General features: G+C 32.0%; 2 protein-coding genes across 4 annotated transcripts; both read left to right on the forward strand.

The window, feature by feature from the left end:
• Window positions 1–955: 955 nt before the first annotated feature.
• On the forward strand, window positions 956–23181 carry LOC115723312 (protein DETOXIFICATION 14). 3 transcript variants are annotated; one of them, XM_061104037.1, is made up of 8 exons: window positions 1180–1305; window positions 8352–8655; window positions 15627–16171; window positions 16265–16351; window positions 16460–16516; window positions 16631–16869; window positions 17033–17238; window positions 22891–23181. In XM_061104037.1, exons 3-8 carry the CDS (start codon window positions 15633–15635, stop codon window positions 22990–22992), a joined length of 1230 nt encoding a protein of 409 aa, XP_060960020.1. In that variant the 5' UTR covers window positions 1180–1305; window positions 8352–8655; window positions 15627–15632; the 3' UTR covers window positions 22993–23181. The 3 variants fall into 3 exon arrangements, with proteins under 3 accessions (XP_030508611.2, XP_060960019.1, XP_060960020.1); XM_030652751.2 differs by lacking the exon at window positions 8352–8655 and having other exon boundaries at window positions 956–1305; XM_061104036.1 differs by lacking the exons at window positions 8352–8655; window positions 22891–23181 and adding an exon at window positions 17888–20226 and having other exon boundaries at window positions 1000–1305.
• LOC133030936 (uncharacterized) lies at window positions 8662–14719 on the forward strand. Its single transcript, XM_061104038.1, has 2 exons — window positions 8662–9478; window positions 9781–14719. The coding sequence occupies exons 1-2, from the start codon at window positions 8896–8898 to the stop codon at window positions 9813–9815; spliced, it is 618 nt and encodes a 205-aa protein (XP_060960021.1). The 5' UTR covers window positions 8662–8895; the 3' UTR covers window positions 9816–14719.
• Window positions 23182–23290: the final 109 nt, after the last annotated feature.

The raw sequence follows: 23290 nt of genomic DNA on the forward strand, positions 1-23290 counted from the left end.
TTTGGCAAGATGTTCCTTTAACTTCCAACTGAGTTGTAGACATTAAGTGGAGTGTTAAGATGAGAGTTGCAATGTTTTTACCAAAAAAGATTAATGATGTAGATAAAAATTGGTTCAATGATCTATAATGTACAATTGTATAGAAGGATTTGTTGATGTATAGATTGTTTAGGCCCCGGATGGGGTGCTAATAGGTTGTAAATACCGTTTTGTGCAATATATTGTCATGATTTATATAAAAAAAAAAATGGATGAAAAATTACTAACATGAAGGGCCAAATTATTCCAGAACACATTTGGATCACCTGGGACTGGCGGAGCATACACAAACACCTCAACCCCCGTGGAGCATACAACAGTTTGTGCTCGAGCAATGTGGTTGTGTACTTGAACTAATCCAATACATATAAGCCTATATTGTATTTAGTGTGGAAATGATGGTGTAACATTGATTTAATTTTAAACTTGCCTTCTAAATTTGGAATTATTCCTTTATTCTTCTTACTATTTTCTTGACAGCTGTTTAGTTTTAATGCAAGTGTTTATTTGGCAAAGAAAATAAAAATGAAAGAATGCTAAATAGGATAGGACAACATAGTTGTTGAAGATATGACATGATGTGATATTTAATTATGATCATTTGTTGATAAACATAAAGAAGCCGTTTCGGGTTAATTCAGTGACTGGAGTCACGGACACACTAATAGCGCCCACTAAAAAAAAAAGAAATTAGTCTCAAAAAAAATTAAATATCTTCTATTTAGTTAAATAATTATACAACAAAATAATAAAAAGTCCTCACAAAATAGTTATAATTTTAATGTAAAATAAATAATAACTATTTTTATAACTAAGCCTCCACAAGTCAAAAATTCTGAGTCCGCCTCACTGGTGACGGTACGTTTTTCCGCGTAATAAGATATTATTATATATTTTTCCATATTTATTATAATGTACTGGAACTCATTCTGTTTTCTCTCTCCATATGTACAACACAAAGGCAGCAAGTAAATAATTGAAAGAAGCGCAAAAAAAAAAATGGAAGCAGATCATGAAGATGAGGTTCCATTGCTGGTAAAAAGGGGGAAGAGTGGTGAATTATTATTAGGAGGAGTAAGAGAAGGTAGGTTTGTGGGAGAAATGAAGAAGATGATTGCAATAGGTATGCCGATGGTGGTTGTGACGGTGGCTCAGTTTCTTCCTCAGGTTGTGTCGACCATGATGGCCGGGCACCTTGGTGAACTTTCACTCTCTGGTGCTGCCATTGCCACCTCTTTCGCTGATGTCACTGGCTTCTGTGTTCTTGTAAGTTCATTCATTCCCTTCTCTACTCCCCCCGCTTATCTATCATTTATTTATTAATTCATCCTACATATAATTATTGTTTTTTTTCATCCTTTTATATCATTTCCCAAAGTTTTATTATCGTTAAACTTAATCAATTAATTACACCTTTCCAAAAAAATAAATATATAAATAAATAATTTTAAATAGAATATATACCACATAATCAACTATTGTTAAAAATGTTGCAACCACATTTAATTTGCACGTATTACAATAATTTGTAAATAATCTTAATATAGTATCGTTAAAAAGCCTCAAAATATCTATATTATTATTCATATCATTATTTCTTGAATATTGATTATAATATTTCTAACGTCAATTTACTAAATTTATATATTTGATAATAAGTAAATTAATTAAAGGTAACTACCATTTTGTATTCTGTGTTTTGCAAAAGTTACTAATTAGACCCTTCGTTTTGTTAAATTATAAAATAGACTTTGTATTTTTCAAAATCGTACAAATAGGACACTGAATTGATTTTTTTGTCAAAAAAAAAATTTAATAATAATCTCATCTAATGGTGTTATGACAAAACTATTTACATTTTTTTTTTGTATATGTTCGTGTTAGGAATTGTCATCAAATTAGTTATATTAAAAAAATTGTCAAAAATTAAGCAGGATCATATTTTTACTATTCTAAAAAATACAGGGTCCATTTTGTCATTTAACAAAATAGAAAATCGAATTAGTAATTTTTGTAAAATACAGAATCTAAAATAATATTTACCCCTAATTAAAAAAAGTTTCACTCTGCAAAAAATCAAAAAAATTAGAAGAAGTTTGATGATAAAAAATAAAATAAAAACAAGAGCTATGTTAATTTATATATTTTTATTATTATTATTGTTTTTGCTAAAATCTCATTTAAGTTTAATATATAAAATTTAAGTTTTATTTCATAAATTTTAATAATGAGGACCTATGTACTTGAGGCTAGCTCAAGTTGCCATAAGTGAGTGTGTGTCTTGGAGGTCCTGCGTTGGAGTCCCAAGTACAACATGGTTGTAAATATAAACGCTTAAATAAAAAAAAAATAATAAGGACCTATGTAGCAAGAGATATAGGTTGGGATCTAATTGCAACAGTACAAAAATATTAGCCACCTAAGTGAAATTTGAAAATCCATGTGCTATTTACCTGTTTTTTCCTATTATTATTATTATTATTATTATTATTATTATTATTATTATTTTCTATATAACATTATCTTTCTTTTTATTTAGGTGCCGTTTGGTAATACTTTTGTTTTTTAATTTTTAAATCACAGAATGAAAATAAAATTTTTGTTTTTAAAAAATAAAAATGTGTTCTGTAATCACTTTTACTTTTCAATTTTAAAAACAGAAAATAAAAGTGTGTTCTGTAAAGTTTTTTCTTCATTTTTATTTTTTGATTTTATTTAAGCCAAGTATAGGTTCGAGGTCAGATTCGGGTTTGAGTCAGAGACCGGGTTTAGTGCTAGGGTCGTGGGGGAGAATTTGGGTCCGACTTTGGTCAAAGTCCAAAATATTGATTAAGAAAAAGAAACTGTTTAAAAAATATTAAAAGTATTTTTTTAAAAAAAATTTGGTTCTCAATTAAAAAATTAGAAAGTGAAAACAGATTTGTAAAACATGTTTTTAAAAAATATTTACACTTGTTCAATTTTAAAAACAGAAAATTAATTAAAAAAATATTACCAAACGCCACCTTAATTAATGGACATAAATTAAAATCTCTTCTGTTTTTATGTTAAAGAAAGCCTCCATAATTGAATTCATTTGATAGGAATTATAGACATAAACAATAGGGTGTACACATATTTAGTATCTTATATTTTATTTAAATATTATATATTTTTAATAATACTTTATTAGTATCCTGTGTTTTGAAATTATACATATTAATACAATAAACTCAAAAAAAATTTTATAAAAATTTTATCAATACAAAATCATCTTTAATTTTACAAATTTTGAATTCAATTTTTTTTTTTTTTGATGAATCAGAGAATTCAAATTTAATTATTTGATTACATATAATTGAGATCTGCTTGGTCAAATTAATAAAATTATATTATTATATTTTACTTTAGGACTCGTTTGGAACGCTGTATTAGGTCGTATTGTCTTGTATTGTATTTTATACAATATTTTTTATGTAAAACTCTATGTAGTATTAACTTTTATAGACACCTAAATTTATAATATTTTAGTATAAATTAAAGTTTAACATAGTATTATATAAAATATGATATATAATTCAATTCAATATAATACAAAACAATACAATATTACGACCTAATACGACGTTCCACACAAGCCCTTAGAGTACTAAATATGTATAACTTCAAAATATAAGGTACCAAATAAGTATTATTAAAAACATAAAAGTATCAAATATATTTTTCGAATAAAGTTAGGGTACAATTTATACATGTATACTATATCAACAATGAAAATACATTTATACATGTATACTATATCACGCATTTCATGCATTCTCTTTCTGTTTTACCATTTAATTTTTTACTACAATTTTTTTTTTATTGTGGTTGATGTTTTAGTTATTTAAGCTATTTTATAAAAAAAATATTATTTCGTTGAAAATATGGTTCAAATAGATTATTGCACACACGATTCTTTCATTTTATATGGGTATAAAATAGACTATTTGAATTTTCTTTTTTATATTATAAATTGTTTTGAATTTTTGAAAAATTTTACAAAATATTTTAAATAACTATATAATGTACACGATTATAAAATATACTAAAAAAATTTCTTCAATACCAAAATAGTAGACAATGCATCAATATTTTTTTTTAGGGTGCATCGTACTACCCATATCATTTAATGCTCATTTCAAATATATATGTATATATATATATATATATATAGGTTCTCTTTTAATGAGTATTATGCATGAATGAGTGGTATTAGAAAATTTTTTATATTAAACAAATCTTTCATATGATCTTGAATTGCTTTATTAGCTAAAAAAAAGATAAAAAAAAAATGTTTTTGCCAAAAAAAAAAACAAAGAAAAAAATGAGTTCAACTTAAATACTTTTTACATATAAATATATTTTTATATAGTTTAAAAATAGATTTTTTAATTTTTTTAATTAAGTAGTTAAATTAATTATAAAAATTAAAATTTATCTTTTATTGCTATGTCCTAATAATTCAACATTTTTAAAATTAATATTTATTATTACATTTCTTTAGTAACCAGTTACATCATGTCTTTAATAAAATATTATTATTATTATTATTATTATTATTATTATTATTATTATTATTATTAGCAACAAAATCAATATTACTATAATATTAATAGTCATATTACAATAATTAGAATAGAGGTGTTTATGAACTGGTTTGGTCTGAATTTTTTATTTTTTCAGACCAAACCATTATTACGATGTTTTGAAAATTCAAAACCAAACCAGACCAATGAAATAATTAAACCAAACCAAACCAAACTACTCAAAAACAGACTAGTTTGGTTCGAAGCATGGTTTTTATTTCGTAATTGTTGTAATTTTTTTTTATAATAATTGTTAATTTTTTTAGTATTTTTTTTACTTTTAATAAGTTTATAATACATAAGTAATAATAAAAAATTATTATTGTAACAATATAAACTCAATATCAATATTCTACTTAAAGTTGTTTCTAAATATCAATATTTTATCTAAAAAATATATATATATATATATATATATTACATATATATATAATAATTATACGAATTCGTTTGGTTTGAACTGCTACTAAGATTTCTAAAACCGTGACCGAATCAGAGAATTCAAAACAGTTTGGATTGATCAAATCATCGAGACCAAATTCATTTGGTCCGGTCTCAACTAGTTTGGGCCTGATTGATTAGAGTTTAGAACTATAGATTGTGAATTATATACACCCTTAAATTACGATTCTTAAAATAGGACAAAGTCCATTTTACAAAAAAAAAAAGGACAAAGTGATATATGTATAATATTTGAAAAATACTTTAGATTTTGAGAAATGCTAAAGGGCACTACTTGTCAAATAGTCTCTCATCGCTAATGCGTGGAAATATAATAGAATATATAAGAGGAATGAACTACTACTTCCATCGCCAATTGATTTTGAGATGAAACCTCATTCATCTTATCCCAAATTCTAACATGGTAACAGAGTAAAAATAAACAAAAAAGAAATCTTCTAATGGTACTATCCAACCCTAACAAAAAGAAACCGATTGAAGTAGAGCCAAAAAGAAGAGCCACTAAAAATCCAAAAAAAAAAAAATTGATCCAAAGAGCCAAAGTCAAGAAAGTCACCTGTAATTCGGGAATAGTGTGCCAAAAAAATAAAAAGAGCCCCAAAAAAATACCGATTCAAAAAGTAGAGCAAAAAGAGTCACTTGTGATCAAGGATAATGAGCCATAAAAAGAGCCGCTTATGAACGAGTTGTCCAAGATGGTGAGCAAATGAAATAGCTACCATCTTGAGAGGCAATGCTAGATAGTCCCACATCGCTAATATGTGGAAAGATAATAGAATATATAAGAGGAATGAGCTACTCCTCTCATCACCAATTAGTTTTGAGATGAAATTAACCTCATTCATCTTATCCCAAATTCTAATATTGGTGCATAGTATCCTCCTACGTGTCAATATCACTATCTCATTTAGTTTAATATAATAACTTTTATGGATTATCGCTAACCAATCGTAAGATAACATATCTAAATATCTAAAAGGTGCTAGACAATACTGATGTCCCATAATAATGCTCTTAAATTTTATTTTCACAAGGTAATAAATAAATTTTTTTTTTGAAAGAGAGTTAATAAATAATTTATAGACATTCATTATAGAAATTTCCTTTATTGGTCATTGCTTGAAAAAGAAAAAAAAAAAGAATTATAAAAAAAATCCTTTATAAAAAATTATCTTCTTCTCTTCTCACGTGGATGTACCATACTTTTCTCAAAAAGAATTCAGACGAACATAAAGGTCTGTCACCTACTTTCTATATAAGCAATGGGTGTAATTAATTCTAACTTTTTATTTTTCTTATTTTTATTTTTTTGTCATGTTGTTATCGTAATTTTAAAGGACTGATTTTTCTTTTTATTTTTTTGATAAATTTCAAAACCAATCATTTTAAAGAGTGCCTTATATAATTTAAGTAATTTACATATAAATAATCAAGTTTAATTTTCAGTTACAAATAAATACTTAAATTTAATTCTTAGCAGTAATAATATTTAAGTTATAATTTTAAAACTTATGTATGTACTTAGTTATAAAGTGTTAAGTAAATTACTACGTGACAATTTTTGATTGGTTTAGGTCATGAAATTTTTAATTTTTTTAAAAAAAATTAGTTTAAATATGCCAATAAAAGAAAATCACACGTTGATAATAACTTGACATTTAATAACTAGAAACCTATAGAGTTCCAAAAATATAACTTAAATATTTATTACTGTAAATATTAAATTTAAATATTTATTTATAATTAAAATAAACTTATCATAATTATTTAAAAACTAATAATACAATCACTCACATTAAATTTTTTAAAATTAATTTTTCTTAAATGTTTTAAATAAGATATATATTTTCTAATATTAATAAACTAGTAAATATCTCTCACTTTACGGTGAATATTTTAAATTATATATAATAAATTATATATTTTAATTAATAATAATTACTTAATAAAATTATATTAAAATTAAATTGAATTAAATTACTTTTTAATAAAACTTTTATTTCAATAATATGAGAAATTATTATATTGAGTTTTTAATATTAACTCATTTTTAATTAGTTTAAAGATAAAATAATAACACCAGATAAACAAATTAATAATTTAACTCATTTTATTTTAAATACTAAAGTTTATTTTATAATATTGATAAATAACTAACCTTGAACATTCGATTCGTCCCTTCCTCTAAGTTTAGTTATAAATCTATTTCTTTTATTCTTTTTTTAAAAATATAATATTATAATAAAATTTAGTTATAAATATTTTTTAATAAAAAATCGAATATAGTTAACATCAATAAACCTATATGTTAGGAAGCGCAAATAAAAAATTTACATAAACATGATATAAAAATTTTCTCATCCTTCTTCTTGAAATTAGAATAAATAACATGATAATATAATAATGATGGAAGAAATTAAAACTTTAATATTTAAAAGTGTACAAAAGTTAAAAAGCCTTGAAATGCTTCTCTATACAAACACATTAGCTTTTCTTTTTCTTAATCTGAATATTTTATAGTAATTCATTCAAAAAATTAAAAGTAGACTACAGAAAATTACAATTAAAAAGAAGCCAGAGAAAAATCTAATATCATAAAAAACATAGTCATAAACTTCATTACTCCTCTTTGACATTTTCTCTTTCTCCAAACTTAAAACAAAAATAAGAAAAAAAAATATTCTCAAATTCATTGATTTTTCTTCACTTCTTTCTTATAATTATGCTTATATATATGTATATTTGAGAGATCAATAAGTTAAATAATACTATTTATATAATAATTCTAATTTATTATAAAAGTATAGTGTATATTAATTGTTATTAAAATTAATGTGAATATACAATATATAGAACAATTACTTTTATTTAAAATTAACTATCTCATTGTATACACATGTGAGATTAGTATTAGTATTAGTGTATAAGCTAATTAGTTAGGTAAATCTCTTAGTTTGTTTCACATTAGTTGGTTATATCGATTATTTTATTAACCGACTTTTTTTGCCTACATAAACTCTCCTTCTTTTGTATTCAGTTAATTAATACAATAATAAAAAATAAAAGCATTTTGCTCTTTTTCTCATATGGTATTAAACGAATTCTTGCCCACGGCTTCTATGGAAAGACCTACAACTTGCTCCCAAGATGGCGATCCTCCATCTACGGTCGACAACACAACAGCTGAGATCACTTCGATCATCATGCTGCTATCAATCTCACCTCCCCTGTTGTTCCTCGCAGAAATCCAGCTCCAAGGCCTTAACCTAACACAAACTCGAACCAAGAAATGGTTCAACCCCAGGATCAGTCCACCATTGTCGACGAGCTTCACACAACTGCTCCTCAAACTCAAACAAATCGTCCTGTCAATGACGATCTTTCAAGTCCTTTCTTCCTGAGCACAAGTGATCACCCCAGACTTGTTCTCGTGTCTACCGTCCTCAATGGCAGCAACCATCAATCTTGAAAAAGAGGTATCACAATGCTCTAGTTGCCAAGAACAAGATTGCCTTCATCTACGACTCACTTCCTCGGCCAAAAATCGGTAATCCTTATCTCAATTCTGTGCTTAGATGCAATAACATAGTAATGTCATAGCTAGTAATTAAACTCTGTTTCTCAAGAAATTACTCAAAGCATCATGTATTTTGATTTAGCCGTTGATATGTGGAATGATCTTGCTAAAAGATTCAATGAAGGCAATGGTCCTAGAATCTTTCAGTTACAAACTTAGCTCACCCAATTACAACAAGGTAATCAATCAGTTTCTTCCTACTTTACTAAGATGAAATCCCTTTGGGATGAGTTGAAAGAATTTCAACCAACCACTACTTGCACTTGTGATGCAATGAAGATTTTTTTAGATTACTATAACCAAAATCAAGTTCTCCAATTCTTGACTGGCCTTAATGAATCCTTTTCTTCTGTTAGAGCACAAATCTTGCTCAATGAAGCAATCCCCAATCTTTCTCGGGTGTTTGCCATGATCATACAAGAGGAATGTCAAAGATCTCTTGGCTCAGCTGACACGATTCCACTGGCTACTGCTACCAATTCTCAACCTACTAATCCACCACGAGCCAAGAAACCCCGTCCCTCATGTTCCAAGTGTGATAAACCAGGGCATTTAGTTGAGAAATGTTATTTCTTACATGGGTTTCCCTTGGCTATGGGGACAAAAAGAGACAATATAAAGGGAAAGCAAATGCTAATCATGCCAGTACTTCCAAGAATGATGCATGGACACTCACTCTCATCTGATCTATCCCAACAATGCCAGCATTTGATCTCCTTTCTCAGTCAGCAACTCGGCAACAATCCTCATGATTATATGGCTGCAATGGCTCCTACTGCCTCCAATCTTGCAGGTAACAATCATCCTTTACCCCAATTTACATGAATTTTGGATAGTTGTGCCACACACCACATGTGCTCCAATATTACATGCTTTACATCTTTTTCAATTCATAAGTTTCCTCAGCATGTTACTCTACCAAATGGTCAAAATATTCCTGTTCTCAATTCTGGTACAGTGCATATAAACCCTTACATTACTATTCATAATGTATTATATGTATCGAGTTTCAAGATCAATCTCATTTTCATATCTAATTTTGTTCACAACAGTTCTAATTCCATCATTTTTTCTCCATACACTTGTGTCATTCAGGATCTTTCTCAGAATGTGGTGATTTATACTGCTGAAAAATGTGGAAAGCTATACTTGCTGCAACAAGACACACCTGTAGCCAATGCTATTTCATTTCAGTTTGATAATAAATATGTGCAAGCCCATAAGCCTTTGGGTAAGCAGGGGAGCATTTTGGGAGCATTTTTCTGAGTCATGGAGCCTTTATGCTAGTGATGGGAGCATCCGTGCAAGCTGAAGCATCCATTCGATCCGTGGTAGAGCATCCATGCGAGCCATGGTAACGTCTATGCAAGGGGCTTGCATGCGAGGCTATGAGGCTACAAGGTGGCAAGATAAGGGCTCGCATGCGAGCGTGCATATGTGCGGGTGTGACGCAGCAAAGTAACACGGCAGACAAAGGTACGAAGCGCAAGGCCAGCTCCTACACTTGTGACGTGTAGCCTGAAAGCGACATAGTCCCTTTTAGGGCCACATTGTACCTCAGGCCATTAGAGCCTATACCCATTTCTTAGATGTGAGAAGGGGTTGGAAAATCATTCTTGCAACTTAACCTTGATAGCAATAGAAAATTTATCATTTACTCGCAATTTTCAAATAGCAATTTGAATCCATATTCCATCTTTCTTTTCATCTTAGATCTGTGCTTGAAGCATAGTTTGACTTCCTAGCTAATAAGTTAGTTGACGAGTTCTCACCGTCAATAGTTTGGCACCGTCTCTGGGAACTAAAGCTTAAGCCAAGTCGTTTATTTACACACAACAGATACAAAATGCCTAGACACTCTCATCACCTTCAAAATGTAGAGGTTTGCTCTGACAATAAGCAGTTGATCACTTCAGGGCGAGACCTCCCTTTGCCCGTCGTTAGAGAAGAAGGTGCTAATGGTCACAAACCTCAAGTAGGAGGGATAAAATGTGAATGTTATCAGACCTCAAGTAGGAGAAGAGGGCACGAGCGGGTGGGGATCTCAAACAAGGAGAGGAAATTATTATAGTGAAGAGATCCCAATGGACAAGAAACACAACAGAATAACTTCCTCCATTTTAACTGAAGGTAATGGTATGACACAAAGAGAGGAGGCCCCATCGTCACGAAGGCACCCTCCAACACCAACACTGCGAGATCTCGGTACCTTGCAATATCGCCCTCAAAAGGAGAACTAAGCTAACTCTGTGAGCCATAAATTGTGAACTTGCCACTATGAATACGAAATAAATGATTTCTGCTTGAAGAACCAAAGGCTGGAAACTACGGTGGCCAACATGAAAAAAGTATTGAGCACCATTCTCAAAGGAAAAACTCAAACTTTGCACTTTCTATACAAAGCTCACCAGCAAGAGTGCGAGATATCAACCGTATATGGTGATGGGGGGAAGTCCATGTCATCAACGGATGGTACCCCAAAGGATGAGAGCGTAAAGGGCCTATCGTAAGATAAGAACCCAAGAGGTTACTCACACCAACATGAATCTATCTGTCGGGGTAAGACTGCAATGAGGAAAATATCATGTGGTCTTATGAAGGGACTTTAGCCAACGAATCTCATGCTAGGGGACACCGCGCTTGCACCCCCTTTTCAAGAGCAAAGGAAGCGAAAGGCGTCACCCCTCAACCATGGTGGAGAGCCTTACGATGATGGGATGGAGGAGTACTACTCACAGGCTCCATGCGAATTGAAAGGAAAACCCAAGTTTCGCTCACCAACTCCCAAGAAAGGATGAACAAGAGAATGAAAGAGCTTGAAGTAGAGATGCAGGATCTTCATCAAAAAGATGGCTACCGCATTAAAGGGAAATTCGAAGGATGATGAGTTCGATGAAGAATCCCCTTTCTCAAGGGAAATTCAAATGGAACCACTTCCACCTAATTTCAAGGAGCCTTGGATGACGCCATATGATGGTACAACTGATCCAAGATATCATATAGGAGCTTTAACGAGCCAATGAAGATGAAAAAGGTGTCATGCAAGGTAAGGTTCAATTTACAAACATGATTTGGAAACTGAGCATCCACAACACCAGGTGGATATTTCATATAGATCTCCATTAATAGGTCCCCATTTAGGAAGGAATTATTGACATCAAGTTGCCTAATATCCCACCCCTTGGTAAAGGAAATGGTAAGAACCATTAGAATTGTAATAGGCTTAACCACTGGAAAAAAAGTTTAAGAGAAGTCAAATCCTACTTGTTGGTGAAAACCTTTAGTAACAAGTCTAGCTTTGTACTTGTCTAGAGTTCCATCAGCATTGTGTTTCTCTCTAAAAACCCATTTGCAGCCTATGGCAATTCTATTGGGTGGTAATTTGACCAAGGTCCAAGTATTGTTTCTCTTTAAGGCAGTGTTCTCAACCTACATTGAAGAGTTCCAGTGTTGCATTTGTAGAGTAGCTTTAACTATTTTAGATTCACAAGAAGCTAAAAAGGCCTTAGGTTTTCTTATTCTTGCTTTAAGCCTTGTAATCATAGGATGAGAATAGATCACTGATGGTTGAGCACCTGTAACTGTGGTGGATACAGTCGAGGCAGTTGGCAGAGGAATAGAGCCCAAAAATATAGGCACATTGGTAACTTTAGACAAAGGGGGCATATTAGATGAGTATTGAACAAAAACATTGACAAGGGAAAACTCAGGAGTAGGCAAAGCAGACAAAGTATAGACGTGTGGGGAGGAATATGTTGCACTATAGATGGGGAGGAGTGACCAAAACTTTGTCCAGTAGGAACTAAAGCATGAGGAGAACCGGGTGTGGAAGGAGTAGGAGGACCAGTAGGTGGTGCTTGAGGCATGCTTCTGAGAGGCAGCAAAGGGAAAACTCTTTTATAAAAAATAACATCTCTAGAAATGTAAAGCATTTTATTCTTAGAGAGACCTTTATATCCTTTACGGGACAAACTTTACCTAAGGAAAACACATGGGGTAAACCTGTATTGGAGATTGGTTTCATTATGCGGCTTAAGATTGGGATAACACAAGCAACAAAACACTTTGAGCTCATTATTATTAGGAACATTGTGAATTAATATTTCTAAGGGAGAGATGTTATTGATAGTAATAATAGGCATTCTATTGAAAAGATAGGTCGTTGTCTTAAAGGCCTCATCCCAAAAATTTAATGGTAAGGATACTTGGGCAAGTAGAGTAAACCCTGTTTCAACAATGTTTCTATGTTTTCTTTTTACAATCCCATTTCGTTCATGTGTATGTGGACAAGCTAGCCTATGAACAATCCCACTTTAATCTAGCAAATCTGTAAATGCTCTATACTCTCTACCTCAATCAGATTGTAAGGTTTTTATCTTAAAATATAATTGCAATTCCAATTGGGTTTTGATCTAGGTAAAAGTTGGTAAGGCCTCACTCTTGGTTCTAAGCATATATATATTTCCATGTGTACCTAGAATAGACATCTACAAAAATGATATAATATATGTAACCATTGGAAGAGTTAGTGGGAGAAGAACCCAAAAAATCAGAGTGTAATAGCTCCAATGGTTCATGAAAAGTAGTGGTGGCAAATGGAAAAGATAATTTGTGACATTTACCAAGAAAACATGCATTTCAAAAGTATGAACAAGTTTTATATAGACCTAATTACAGAATTGAGAGCCCTTTTCACAATTCATGTAGTAGGGTGGCCAAGCTAAGTGTTCCATATGGAAAAAGTAAAAGTTCGTATAGACAATTGATGAGTAAAGTATTGAGGACTTGACTAAGATGAACTCATATGTGAAGCATCAAAAGAGAAAAGATGACTGAGTTTAGTGGGTGGAAATTTTTAAAGGCCTTTATCAAGATTCCCAGCTAATACGATCTTTTTGGTTTCTTGACCGTTAACAAAGAAAGTAAAAGGGTGAAACACTAGATAGACATTGTTATCTTGGGAAAATTGAGAGACACTACGCAAGTTTTTTGTGATGGAAGGAACTTGAAGTAAATTGTTTAGCTTCAAAGTTTCAGGGAAAAAATGTGAGAGTAAAGACAGGATACCAATGTGTTCTATATTACCACTTTCCATGTGGATTTACTTTTGTAAAGTATAATAACTACTCAAACTAGGATTGGAACCATGAAGAGTAAGGTGGTGAGTAGCAGCAGAATCAAGGTACCAACTATCATTTGTAATAGTTTCTTGGGAGACATAGAATGCTTGCATCTCAACAAGATTCACAACTGCATTAAACCAACCAAAAGATTTAGGACTTGTAGAAGATTTGTCAAACCTATAAAAACATTGTTTAATTGTGTGCCCCAATTTTTGACAAAATTATTATTGGGGTTTCAGAGACCAAGAAGAAGATTGACCTCTACCAAAAGTGTTTGGACTAGATCTAGAAGCATTACGAGGAGCTGCCACGACCAATATTGAAGTTTCCTATAGACATAGAGTTCATGAAGAAACTTGGATATTAAGGTTGAAAAATAGGACATGTGTTAGCAGCAAAGAGAATCTGAGAACTAGAATACAAATTACACATATAAAAGTGAGATTGAGGGGGATTTTCAGTGAGAAAGATTAGCTTCTCCATTGCTAATGTTAAGAGACTTGGCATTCTTCTCCATTCGAATAGATTTAGCCATGAGAAGAGCTTCCATCTCTTCAACGGTTTAGGTATCCTTCTTGGAAGTGACTAATGTAGCAAAAAGATCGTATTCATCACATATAAGAATAGCATATACATTTGATTTATAAAGTTTAAAATATATTAGATTTTTTAAGTTACTATCTTTTTACATTAAAATATTAATTTATATATGTAATTTAAAATATATCTAAATATGCAGATTGGATTTGATTAGTTTCTTTTATATGTCAATCAACATTCAATCTGCACAAATACAAATTTTTGATTTTTCGATCCAATCTGCACAATTACAGATATTCCCACTTTGTGGATTGGATTGAGTATTTTATGAGCACTCCTAAATTAAAAAGATATCATTCTTACAAATTTAATGCAACTAAAAGTTTAAAATAACTAATATAACACTACCAAGTAGTAAACACCATAAAAATAAGCACATAAAACAACCAATTGTTATAAATTTTACAGAAAAAAAAGCCACAAAAAGTATGATTATCATATTTTTATACATATATTTCATATTTTTATCAGGGTAAATACCATTTTTCATTGTGTATTTTGTAAAAGTTACTAATTGGATCCTCTATTTTGTTAAATGATAAATTAGACCTTGTATTTGCCAAAATAGTAACTTGAATTAATTTTTTTTGTCAAAATAAAACTTAATAATAGGTTGATGTAGAGATGTTATGACAAATCCGGTTACATTTTGTACATTTCTTTGTATCGAGAAATGTCTTTAAGTTGGTTATGTTAAAAAAAATATCAAAAATTGAGCTCAAGGTCCTACTTATACCATTTTAAAAAATATATAGTGCATTTTGTCATTTAACAAAATAAAAAATCTAATCAATAATTTTTATAAATTACCAGTGCCAAAATGATATTAACTCTTTTTATTATATATAAATAAATATAAATAATTTTTTTCAATATATATAATGTAATTGGATGGATTCAATTTTAATTTGATTTTTGAGATATTGACACACGATAGTGGATCCAATTTAATTAAAATTCAACTTTCAACATCCAATCTAATCTAATTGTAATTACATGTCCAATTTTTATAACTGAATTGGATTTGACGGGTTAGTATTGGATTTTGTTCATTCCTAATTGAGATATTTCTAAAAGTGATATGCTTTGGTACAAATGTGTATTTCATTATAATTATAATTATGCATCAACACTGATTGAGTGAATTTCTAACTGCTATGTAATTATCTAATTTTATTAATTGATGATATGAATCTTAAACAACATTTGCTAATGCAGCTAGGAATGGCGGGTGCTTTGGAAACTTTATGTGGACAGACATACGGAGCCGAAGAATATCACAAATTGGGAGAATACACTTGGTGTGCAATAATCTCACTCACCTTTATTTGTCTCCCAATATCTCTACTATGGATATACATGGACAGAGTCCTCATTTGGGTTGGCCAAGACCCTCTGATTTCACAAGCTGCTGCCAAATATTCCACTTGCCTCATCCCTGCTTTGTTTGGCTACGCAGTTCTCCAATCCCTTGTTCGCTTCTTCCAATCTCAAAGATTGATTCTTCCAATGCTCATAAGCTCATGTTCTGTTCTATGTTTGCACATTCCTCTATGTTGGATTCTGGTGTTCAAACTCCATCTTGGAATTTCTGGTGCAGCATTTTCCATTGGAGGCTCTTACTGGCTCAATGTAGTTTTCCTTGGACTTTACATGAAGTACTCTTCTGCCTGTGAGAAAACCCGAATTAAGTTCTCCATGGAGGCTTTTAGACACATAAGGGAGTTTATGAGATTGGCTATTCCATCTGCTTTAATGCTTTGGTTGGTTGAGTTCTTCTTTCGCATTATCCTTTCATAGAAATAATTAATTAAAGCTTATTTTTAAATGGTTATTTTTCTGCCATTGATCATCAGCCTTGAATACGCCTCATTTGAGCTTCTAGTATTCCTCTCGGGTTTGTTTCCAAATGCAAAGCTTGAGGCTTCAGTTCTCTCTATATGGTATTTACTCTTTTGTTATAATTTTATATGCATATATGATCAATTCGAGAAATGAACTTGTTCATCAAAACTGTTTGATGATTCGGAAGACATTTATAATTCTTGCAGCATTACTACCACTACATCTATTTTTTACATTCCATACGGGATTGGTGCTGCTACAAGGTCTTCTCTACTTCTAACTCTATTTTTTTTCCTTTCGTTTTTTAAAAATTTATTAGGAAAATAGTAGATAATGCTATATATAATTTACTAAAATAAAGAAAGAATACTTTGCAGCACACAAGTGTCTAACAGATTAGGAGCAGGGAATGCCGAGGGAGCAAAACTTGCGATCAAATCGGCTTTGGTTCTTGGAGTTGCAGAAGCATTTTTAGGGAGTACAATTCTCTTTTGTTGTCGCAATATTTTAGGATATGCTTATAGCAATGAGATAGAAGTGGTGAACTATGTTAAAGAGATGGTCCCATTACTTTCTTTCTCAATTGGTGTGGACAGTTTGGTAGCAGTTCTTTCTGGTTAGCTCTTTTTTATTCATTTATTATTATTATTATTATTGGTATTTTTAGTAATCTTGAGAAACTTTGTACATGTACAATTAATTAAATTAAAAAATAAACCAAATAACTATATGAACTACAGGCACATAATATTGAAATGTTGTTGATTTTGTAACATTAGGGGTCGCCAGAGGAAGTGGGTGGCAGGATATAGGAGCTTATGTAAATCTTGGGGCATATTATGTTGTCGGCATACCATTAGCTGCTTTGCTGGGTTTTGTGTTCAAGCTAAGAGGGAAAGGCTTATGGATTGGAATAATGACAGGAACAACTCTACAAGCACTTTTCTTTTTGGTCATAACTGTTTCCACAAATTGGCAAAACCAGGTAAGGTTTCTACTACGGTATTATCAAGCTGTAAAACTCATGAGAAACTCGTATAATAGTTAAATGTGATTTTATTGTTTTAGAACCCAAAAGTGGCTTCTAGAAACTCAGCCAACCTATATCAGGAACAACCTCGTGGCTGATGCTTCTTAAAAATGAATCTTTGTCCTCCAACCCTTTGTTGAGAGATTTGTTTTCAAAAACTGGCGTGCTCGCATTTCTTCACACACCCAAAAAAAAGCCAACCAAACCAGCACCCCCTAATACAGTAACAAAATGCTTGGGTTTAGAAATAGTAAAAGTCAGCTCAAATGGTGTCTTAGATATTGCATCTTGTTGTCATAGGCATAGCCTAGTGGTTCTACATTTCTCCTCACAAAGAAGAGGTCCTAAATTCAAATTTCTCCTCTCCCAATGTTAAAAAAAAGAGATATTTCACCTCATTTAGAATGATTTACACAAGGAAGGAAAGAACCAGTATAATGTGGAGAAATGACAAAATAAAATAGACACAATAATAATAGAAAATCATTACCGTAATTAAGGAAATCATTGGCACAAATTCACATAAAACTGTTTGAGGAATATTCTAGAGTTGTGAGGATTGATGAGCTGTCATTGAGCTGATTTTTCTACTTTACATTAACAGACCACTTGGGCAGGTTGAGAACTCATGTCTTAACACCACCTCTCAAACGCAGGGGTGATTGTGTCACTCTAAGTTTGGAAACAAGCTACTAGAATCTTGATGGTGATAAGGAATTTGTAGGACAACCCACAATTTGATCAAAGAACGGAATGTACCTTACCTCAAGTTCCTTCTTTAAGATTTTATAACAACAAATATGGATATCTATTTCAATGTTTTTAGTGTGTACATGATAGAGGTGATTTACGGCTAAAGCTCTGGCACTAACATTATCAAACAACATGACAAACGTCGATGGCAATAGAAACTCTAGTTTTGTGAGAAGAAATTCAACCCAAGTGATTTTAGCAGCTATATGAGCAAGAGGCTAGTATTCAGACACTATATTGGACCTAGAGATTATTGCCTATTTCTTAGAGGACCATGAACTTAAGGTGTCTCCAAGATACACACAATAACCACCAACACATCTCCTATCATTAATGCAACACCCCAATATGCATGAGAGGTAACCTGCGATGGTTAACTTGTTATTGTAACATATGTGTAATCCATGGTTCAATGTGCCTTTTAAATATCTCAAAATTTGCTTAGTTGTTCCCTAGTTGACTGTTGTGGGAGCCTTTAAAAATTGGCTAAGCTTATTTATAGTAAAGCTAATATCTTGTCTTGTGTGGCATTGATATTAAAGTGCCCTAATGAGACTCCTATAGGAAGTGGGATTGTGTATAGCTTCTCCATCTATCAAGGAGATAGATTTACCTGTTACTATAGGAGTTGGTTAGGGCTTTAGGTTTACTATAGCCCTGTGTCATCTCAGATTACTTCAATTCATAGTAAGAAATCCAGAGCTCCCAAGTCCTTGAGTGAAAACAACTTGTTGAGCTGATTAAATAAACTCGTTTAGCGTAGCTTCATTGCTCCCAGTTACTATAATTCCATCTACATAGGAACTAATATGATTAGTTTGTCATTTTTGTAGAAGAACTAATATGATTCCATATACATAGGAACTAATATGATTAGTTTGTCATTTTTGTAGAAGAAAAGTGAGGTGTCAACTTTGGAATTTTTTAAATGCTAGCCAAGTAAAGTGCCCTTCAACCTATCAAACTAGTCCTGTGCATATTGTGACTTGTGCAATTTGCACACATGATTTGGTTTGGAAGGTCTTCAAGCACCTCTGGTGTAACCATATAGACATCTTCCTCTAGGTGGCCATTGAAGAAAGCATTGTCTATATCTAGTTGTTGAATGCTCCAACACTTACTCACAACAATGGTTAGAACAATTCTAACAGTTGAGGCCTTGATAACAGGGCTAAAAGTTTCTCCAAAATCAAATCCAGCCCTTTAGTGAAATCTCTTGGCAACAAGTCTTTCCTTATAGCTCTGAAATGAACCATCAACATTCAATTTCTCTTTGAAAACCCACTTGCACCCCACAAGATTATACTCTTCTGAATAAGGGACCAAGGTTCAACTCTTGTTGGCTTTAAGAGCTAGGATTTCATCATCTGTGACTTTATTCCACCCCTTATTCTTGAGGGCTTCAGCAACAGGTACCGGTACTCTGATGTGAAGGGTGTATGAAGTATGATTCACAAAGGCTTTTAGCTTAAAAGTACTAGCCTTCGCCCGAGTTATCATTGGAAGAGATACTAGTTGCTATGCCTAGGACACATCATGAACTGAAGCTATAGGAGAGCAAACAACTGCTAGAGATGATGATGAGGTTGAAGCATCTGATGATGTTGATGTAGAGACAATATGAACATGGTCAGTAGTATTATCACTAAGATTGAGAGAAGGAGAAGAGTACCTGTCTTGGCAGCTGGTATGTGGAGACAAGCTTGTTGTGGGAGGTACTGCTCTAAGAGATGTTGGAGAGAAAGATTGAGCAGGTGTGGTAGGACTAGGTTGAAAATATGTGAGGAGTCAAATAAAGATTGGGAAGCTGAGACCAAGTTTCATGTTGGACAGTGAGATACTCTTCAGGGGTATATGTGTTAAGAAAACAAGATTTAAAGGGAAATTCTTTTTCATTAAAGACAAGATGCCTAGAAATATATACTCTGTCTGTGGTACTGAGGAATTTGTAACCTTTTTAAGATTCACTATATCCTAAGTTTACCCACTTCATTGAGTGAAATTGAAACTTATGTGTTTGATATGGTCTTAAGCAAGGAAAACAGGCTACACCTAAAGTTCTCAATAAGTGATAATCTTGTTTCTTATGATACACTTTAAATGGTAATTTATCATGCAAAATGGGAGTTGCTAATCTGTTTATGAGGTAAAAAGATATTTAGAAAGAACTAACCCAAAATTTTAAGAGCAAATTTTTTTTTTTTTAGTTCTACCATTTTGAGCTAACGTGTGAGGACATGAGTGATGGAAATGAATCCCATGTGTGATTGGAAACTTGTCAAAACTTTGAAACTCTCCACCCCAATCAATTCTGATGAATTTTATCTTTTTTTTTTTTCAAACTTATTTTTAGCGATGATTTTGAATTGAGTGAAAGCCTTTAAGGAATATAATTTTTTTTAAAGGACATATCCATGTAAATTGCCTATAATCATAAATAAACATAGAATTTGAAATTAGTGTTGCAATTGATTGGGGCAAGTCCCCACAAATTTGAATGGGAAGTTCTAGCATTTTTGTAGCTCTACTATTGGACAATTTGATAGGTAAAGCATGAGATTTTCCATATTGACATGCATTACAAAAGTCTCTTTTTCACTAACAAAAATTGATACATTGCTAGAGTTTAAGACATGCCTTAAGACCCTAGTAGAGGGATACCGCCAATGTTGATGCCATACGTCATTCTTGGAAAGAAAATTAGACTCCTAAACAACATTGGTAGAGTAAACATAAGCTGATTTAGAATTAGTGGTAGGACTGGATTGATTCAACTGGCATATGGAGTTGATGGGAATGGACTTGAATTGGTACAAACCATTTCTTAGAATCCCTTGGAGCAGCAGCTTCCTAGTGCACTTGTCCTTCTCAAAATAAATGTGGGAGTCAGATTCTATAAGTATATCATTATCTGTTGTTAATCGAGATATACTTATAATATTTTTAGATATATCACGCATAAGTAAAACATCTTTTTGAACAAGGGATTTGTGTGGTTCATTAGTAGGTAATATGCTAGATCAAATGTGAGTAATGGCCAAAGGATGACCATCACCAACAACCAACTTATCCTTAGCACCATAATCATATTTCTGGTTCATGTTGCTCCTATCAGATGTTAAATAGTTGCTGACACCATTGTCAGCATACTACACATCACTGTCCACAACTTTTAGAGCAGTAATAAAAGCAGATGGGCTTGATTTTCCTTATGTTTGGTTATTGTGAGAGTCTGTTGCCATGTAGGTATTATCGTACCTATTGTAGCACACTACCATAGAATGGCCAAACTTGGCAAGTTGGCCTAGAATTGTCGCTGTTATTGAACATTGCACGACTTCAACGTTGATTGTTACCACCACGACTATTATTGGAGTAATTTCCTAGACCAAATGGTGTATTCTAAGGTGATCTTTGTCCTCTTCCTCGACCAGTATGAGGAGATGTGTTAGCTATATTTTTTGTAGGGGAAATCGTAGATTTGAGTGTGACATTCAAATTTTGAAGACATTCAATCTTGATATCCAAATTGAGTAGCAATTCCTACAATTGCTGCCATGTAGTACTAGTACGAGCCTCAATTTTTAACACAAGAGGAAGATAGTCAGCATCTAAAGTAGATAACACATTAGTTATTAGATGGTTTTCAGGGTAAGGATCCCTTGCAAGAGCTAAGCTATTAGCCCGTGCTTTCTTTTGCCAAAGGTACTCAACCATGGTGGAGTTACCTTTTCTAACAGTTTGAATGGCAGTTTTGGTATCATCAATATTTCGATTTTGAATGAGCTCCATAAAAATTTTTCAGGGCTATCTAGAGTGAGGCAGAGGTAGTGCACCCTATTACCTCCGTTGCTATAGCTTTAGTCATTGAACTATATAGCCACCCCATGAAGAGCTAATCACTGACAATCCAGTGCTCATAATTTGGACTGCAACCTTTGTTCCTTTGTCACCTGCATCCATGTTAGTTCATAGAAACTCAGTAGGACAAAGTCGTATTCCATTGACAAAACCGTCTAGTCTATGACCTCTAATGATGGTGGAAGCAATCGTTTTCCAAAGCGTGTAGTTGTTTTTGTCGAGTTTCAGAACGAATGGCTGATTTAGGGTGTTGAAAGGTTGGATGAAGTTTGTGACATAGTTCGATTAGTCTGGTGATCTGTTTGTGGTGATTCCTAGATTACTGGAGAGTGAAGCTCCATTAATGTTTGCAGTAGTACCTGCATTTGGATTAGGTGGATTTTGAGATTGGGCAGTTGATGGTGTTTGCCCTCAAATAGCGACTGAGATATTACATTTTATTAATAGAAGGTTTACACAAGGAAAGAGCTATTGTTATGAGGATAGATGGCAAAATACAATAGACAAAAAACAATCAAGGAAATTATTGGCACAAATTCTCATAAAATAGTTTGAGGAATTTAGAGTGGTGAGGATGGTTGAGCTGTCATTGAGCTGACTATACTACTCTGTATTGATAGACCACCTGAGGCAGAGTGAGAACTCATGTCTTAACAAATACTTCTTTATGAAAGAGTTTTTACTAGACTCCAAAGTCAAAACCACAAGCTTTGACAACCAAACCAGGTTTTTCATTTAATAGTTTACTTTCGAAAGCAATCAAAAAAAATTTGTAGGGGTACAATGACTGTATATGGGTGGCTAATGCCATTGCGTTTTATAAATAATATTATATATATTTAGCATAATTTTAATGACAACTTTGATAAAAATTATACCGATAATATTGTGTGTTATTTATTGAGTTAATTTATAGCACAGTAATCTAAACTTATACTATATATAAATATATATTATATTTTTTGGTAATATATCTTCGTGTGGAAATTGCAGGCAGAGAAGGCAAGGGAGAGAATATTCAAGGAAAACGAAACTCTCATCAACCATTCAGTTCCTGAATATTATGTTGAGGAGCAAAAGACTCTAATTTGCTAGAATATGTGAGAAATTTGGTCACCATTTTTGTTGTTTAGTTGTTGTCTTTTCCTTTCCCCACTTAAAAAATTATGATAACTAGGATATTTAGTATGAGAGTGTTTATTATATTAATTAATATATTAGTGAACAAGTGAGTAACAAAGATCATGTCATCTATTTGGCTATCTGCATCGGTGGGTTACATAACGACTATAGTGCCTTTGTTACTCCCTTCTACCAATCATGCTAACCGCTTCCTTTGTTTCCAAAAATAAAGTAATAAATAAAAATAAACAATCTTGCTAACCCAACTTAA

This window comes from Cannabis sativa, chromosome 9, assembly GCF_029168945.1.
Source record: "Cannabis sativa cultivar Pink pepper isolate KNU-18-1 chromosome 9, ASM2916894v1, whole genome shotgun sequence".
Classification (NCBI taxonomy): domain Eukaryota; kingdom Viridiplantae; phylum Streptophyta; class Magnoliopsida; order Rosales; family Cannabaceae; genus Cannabis; species Cannabis sativa.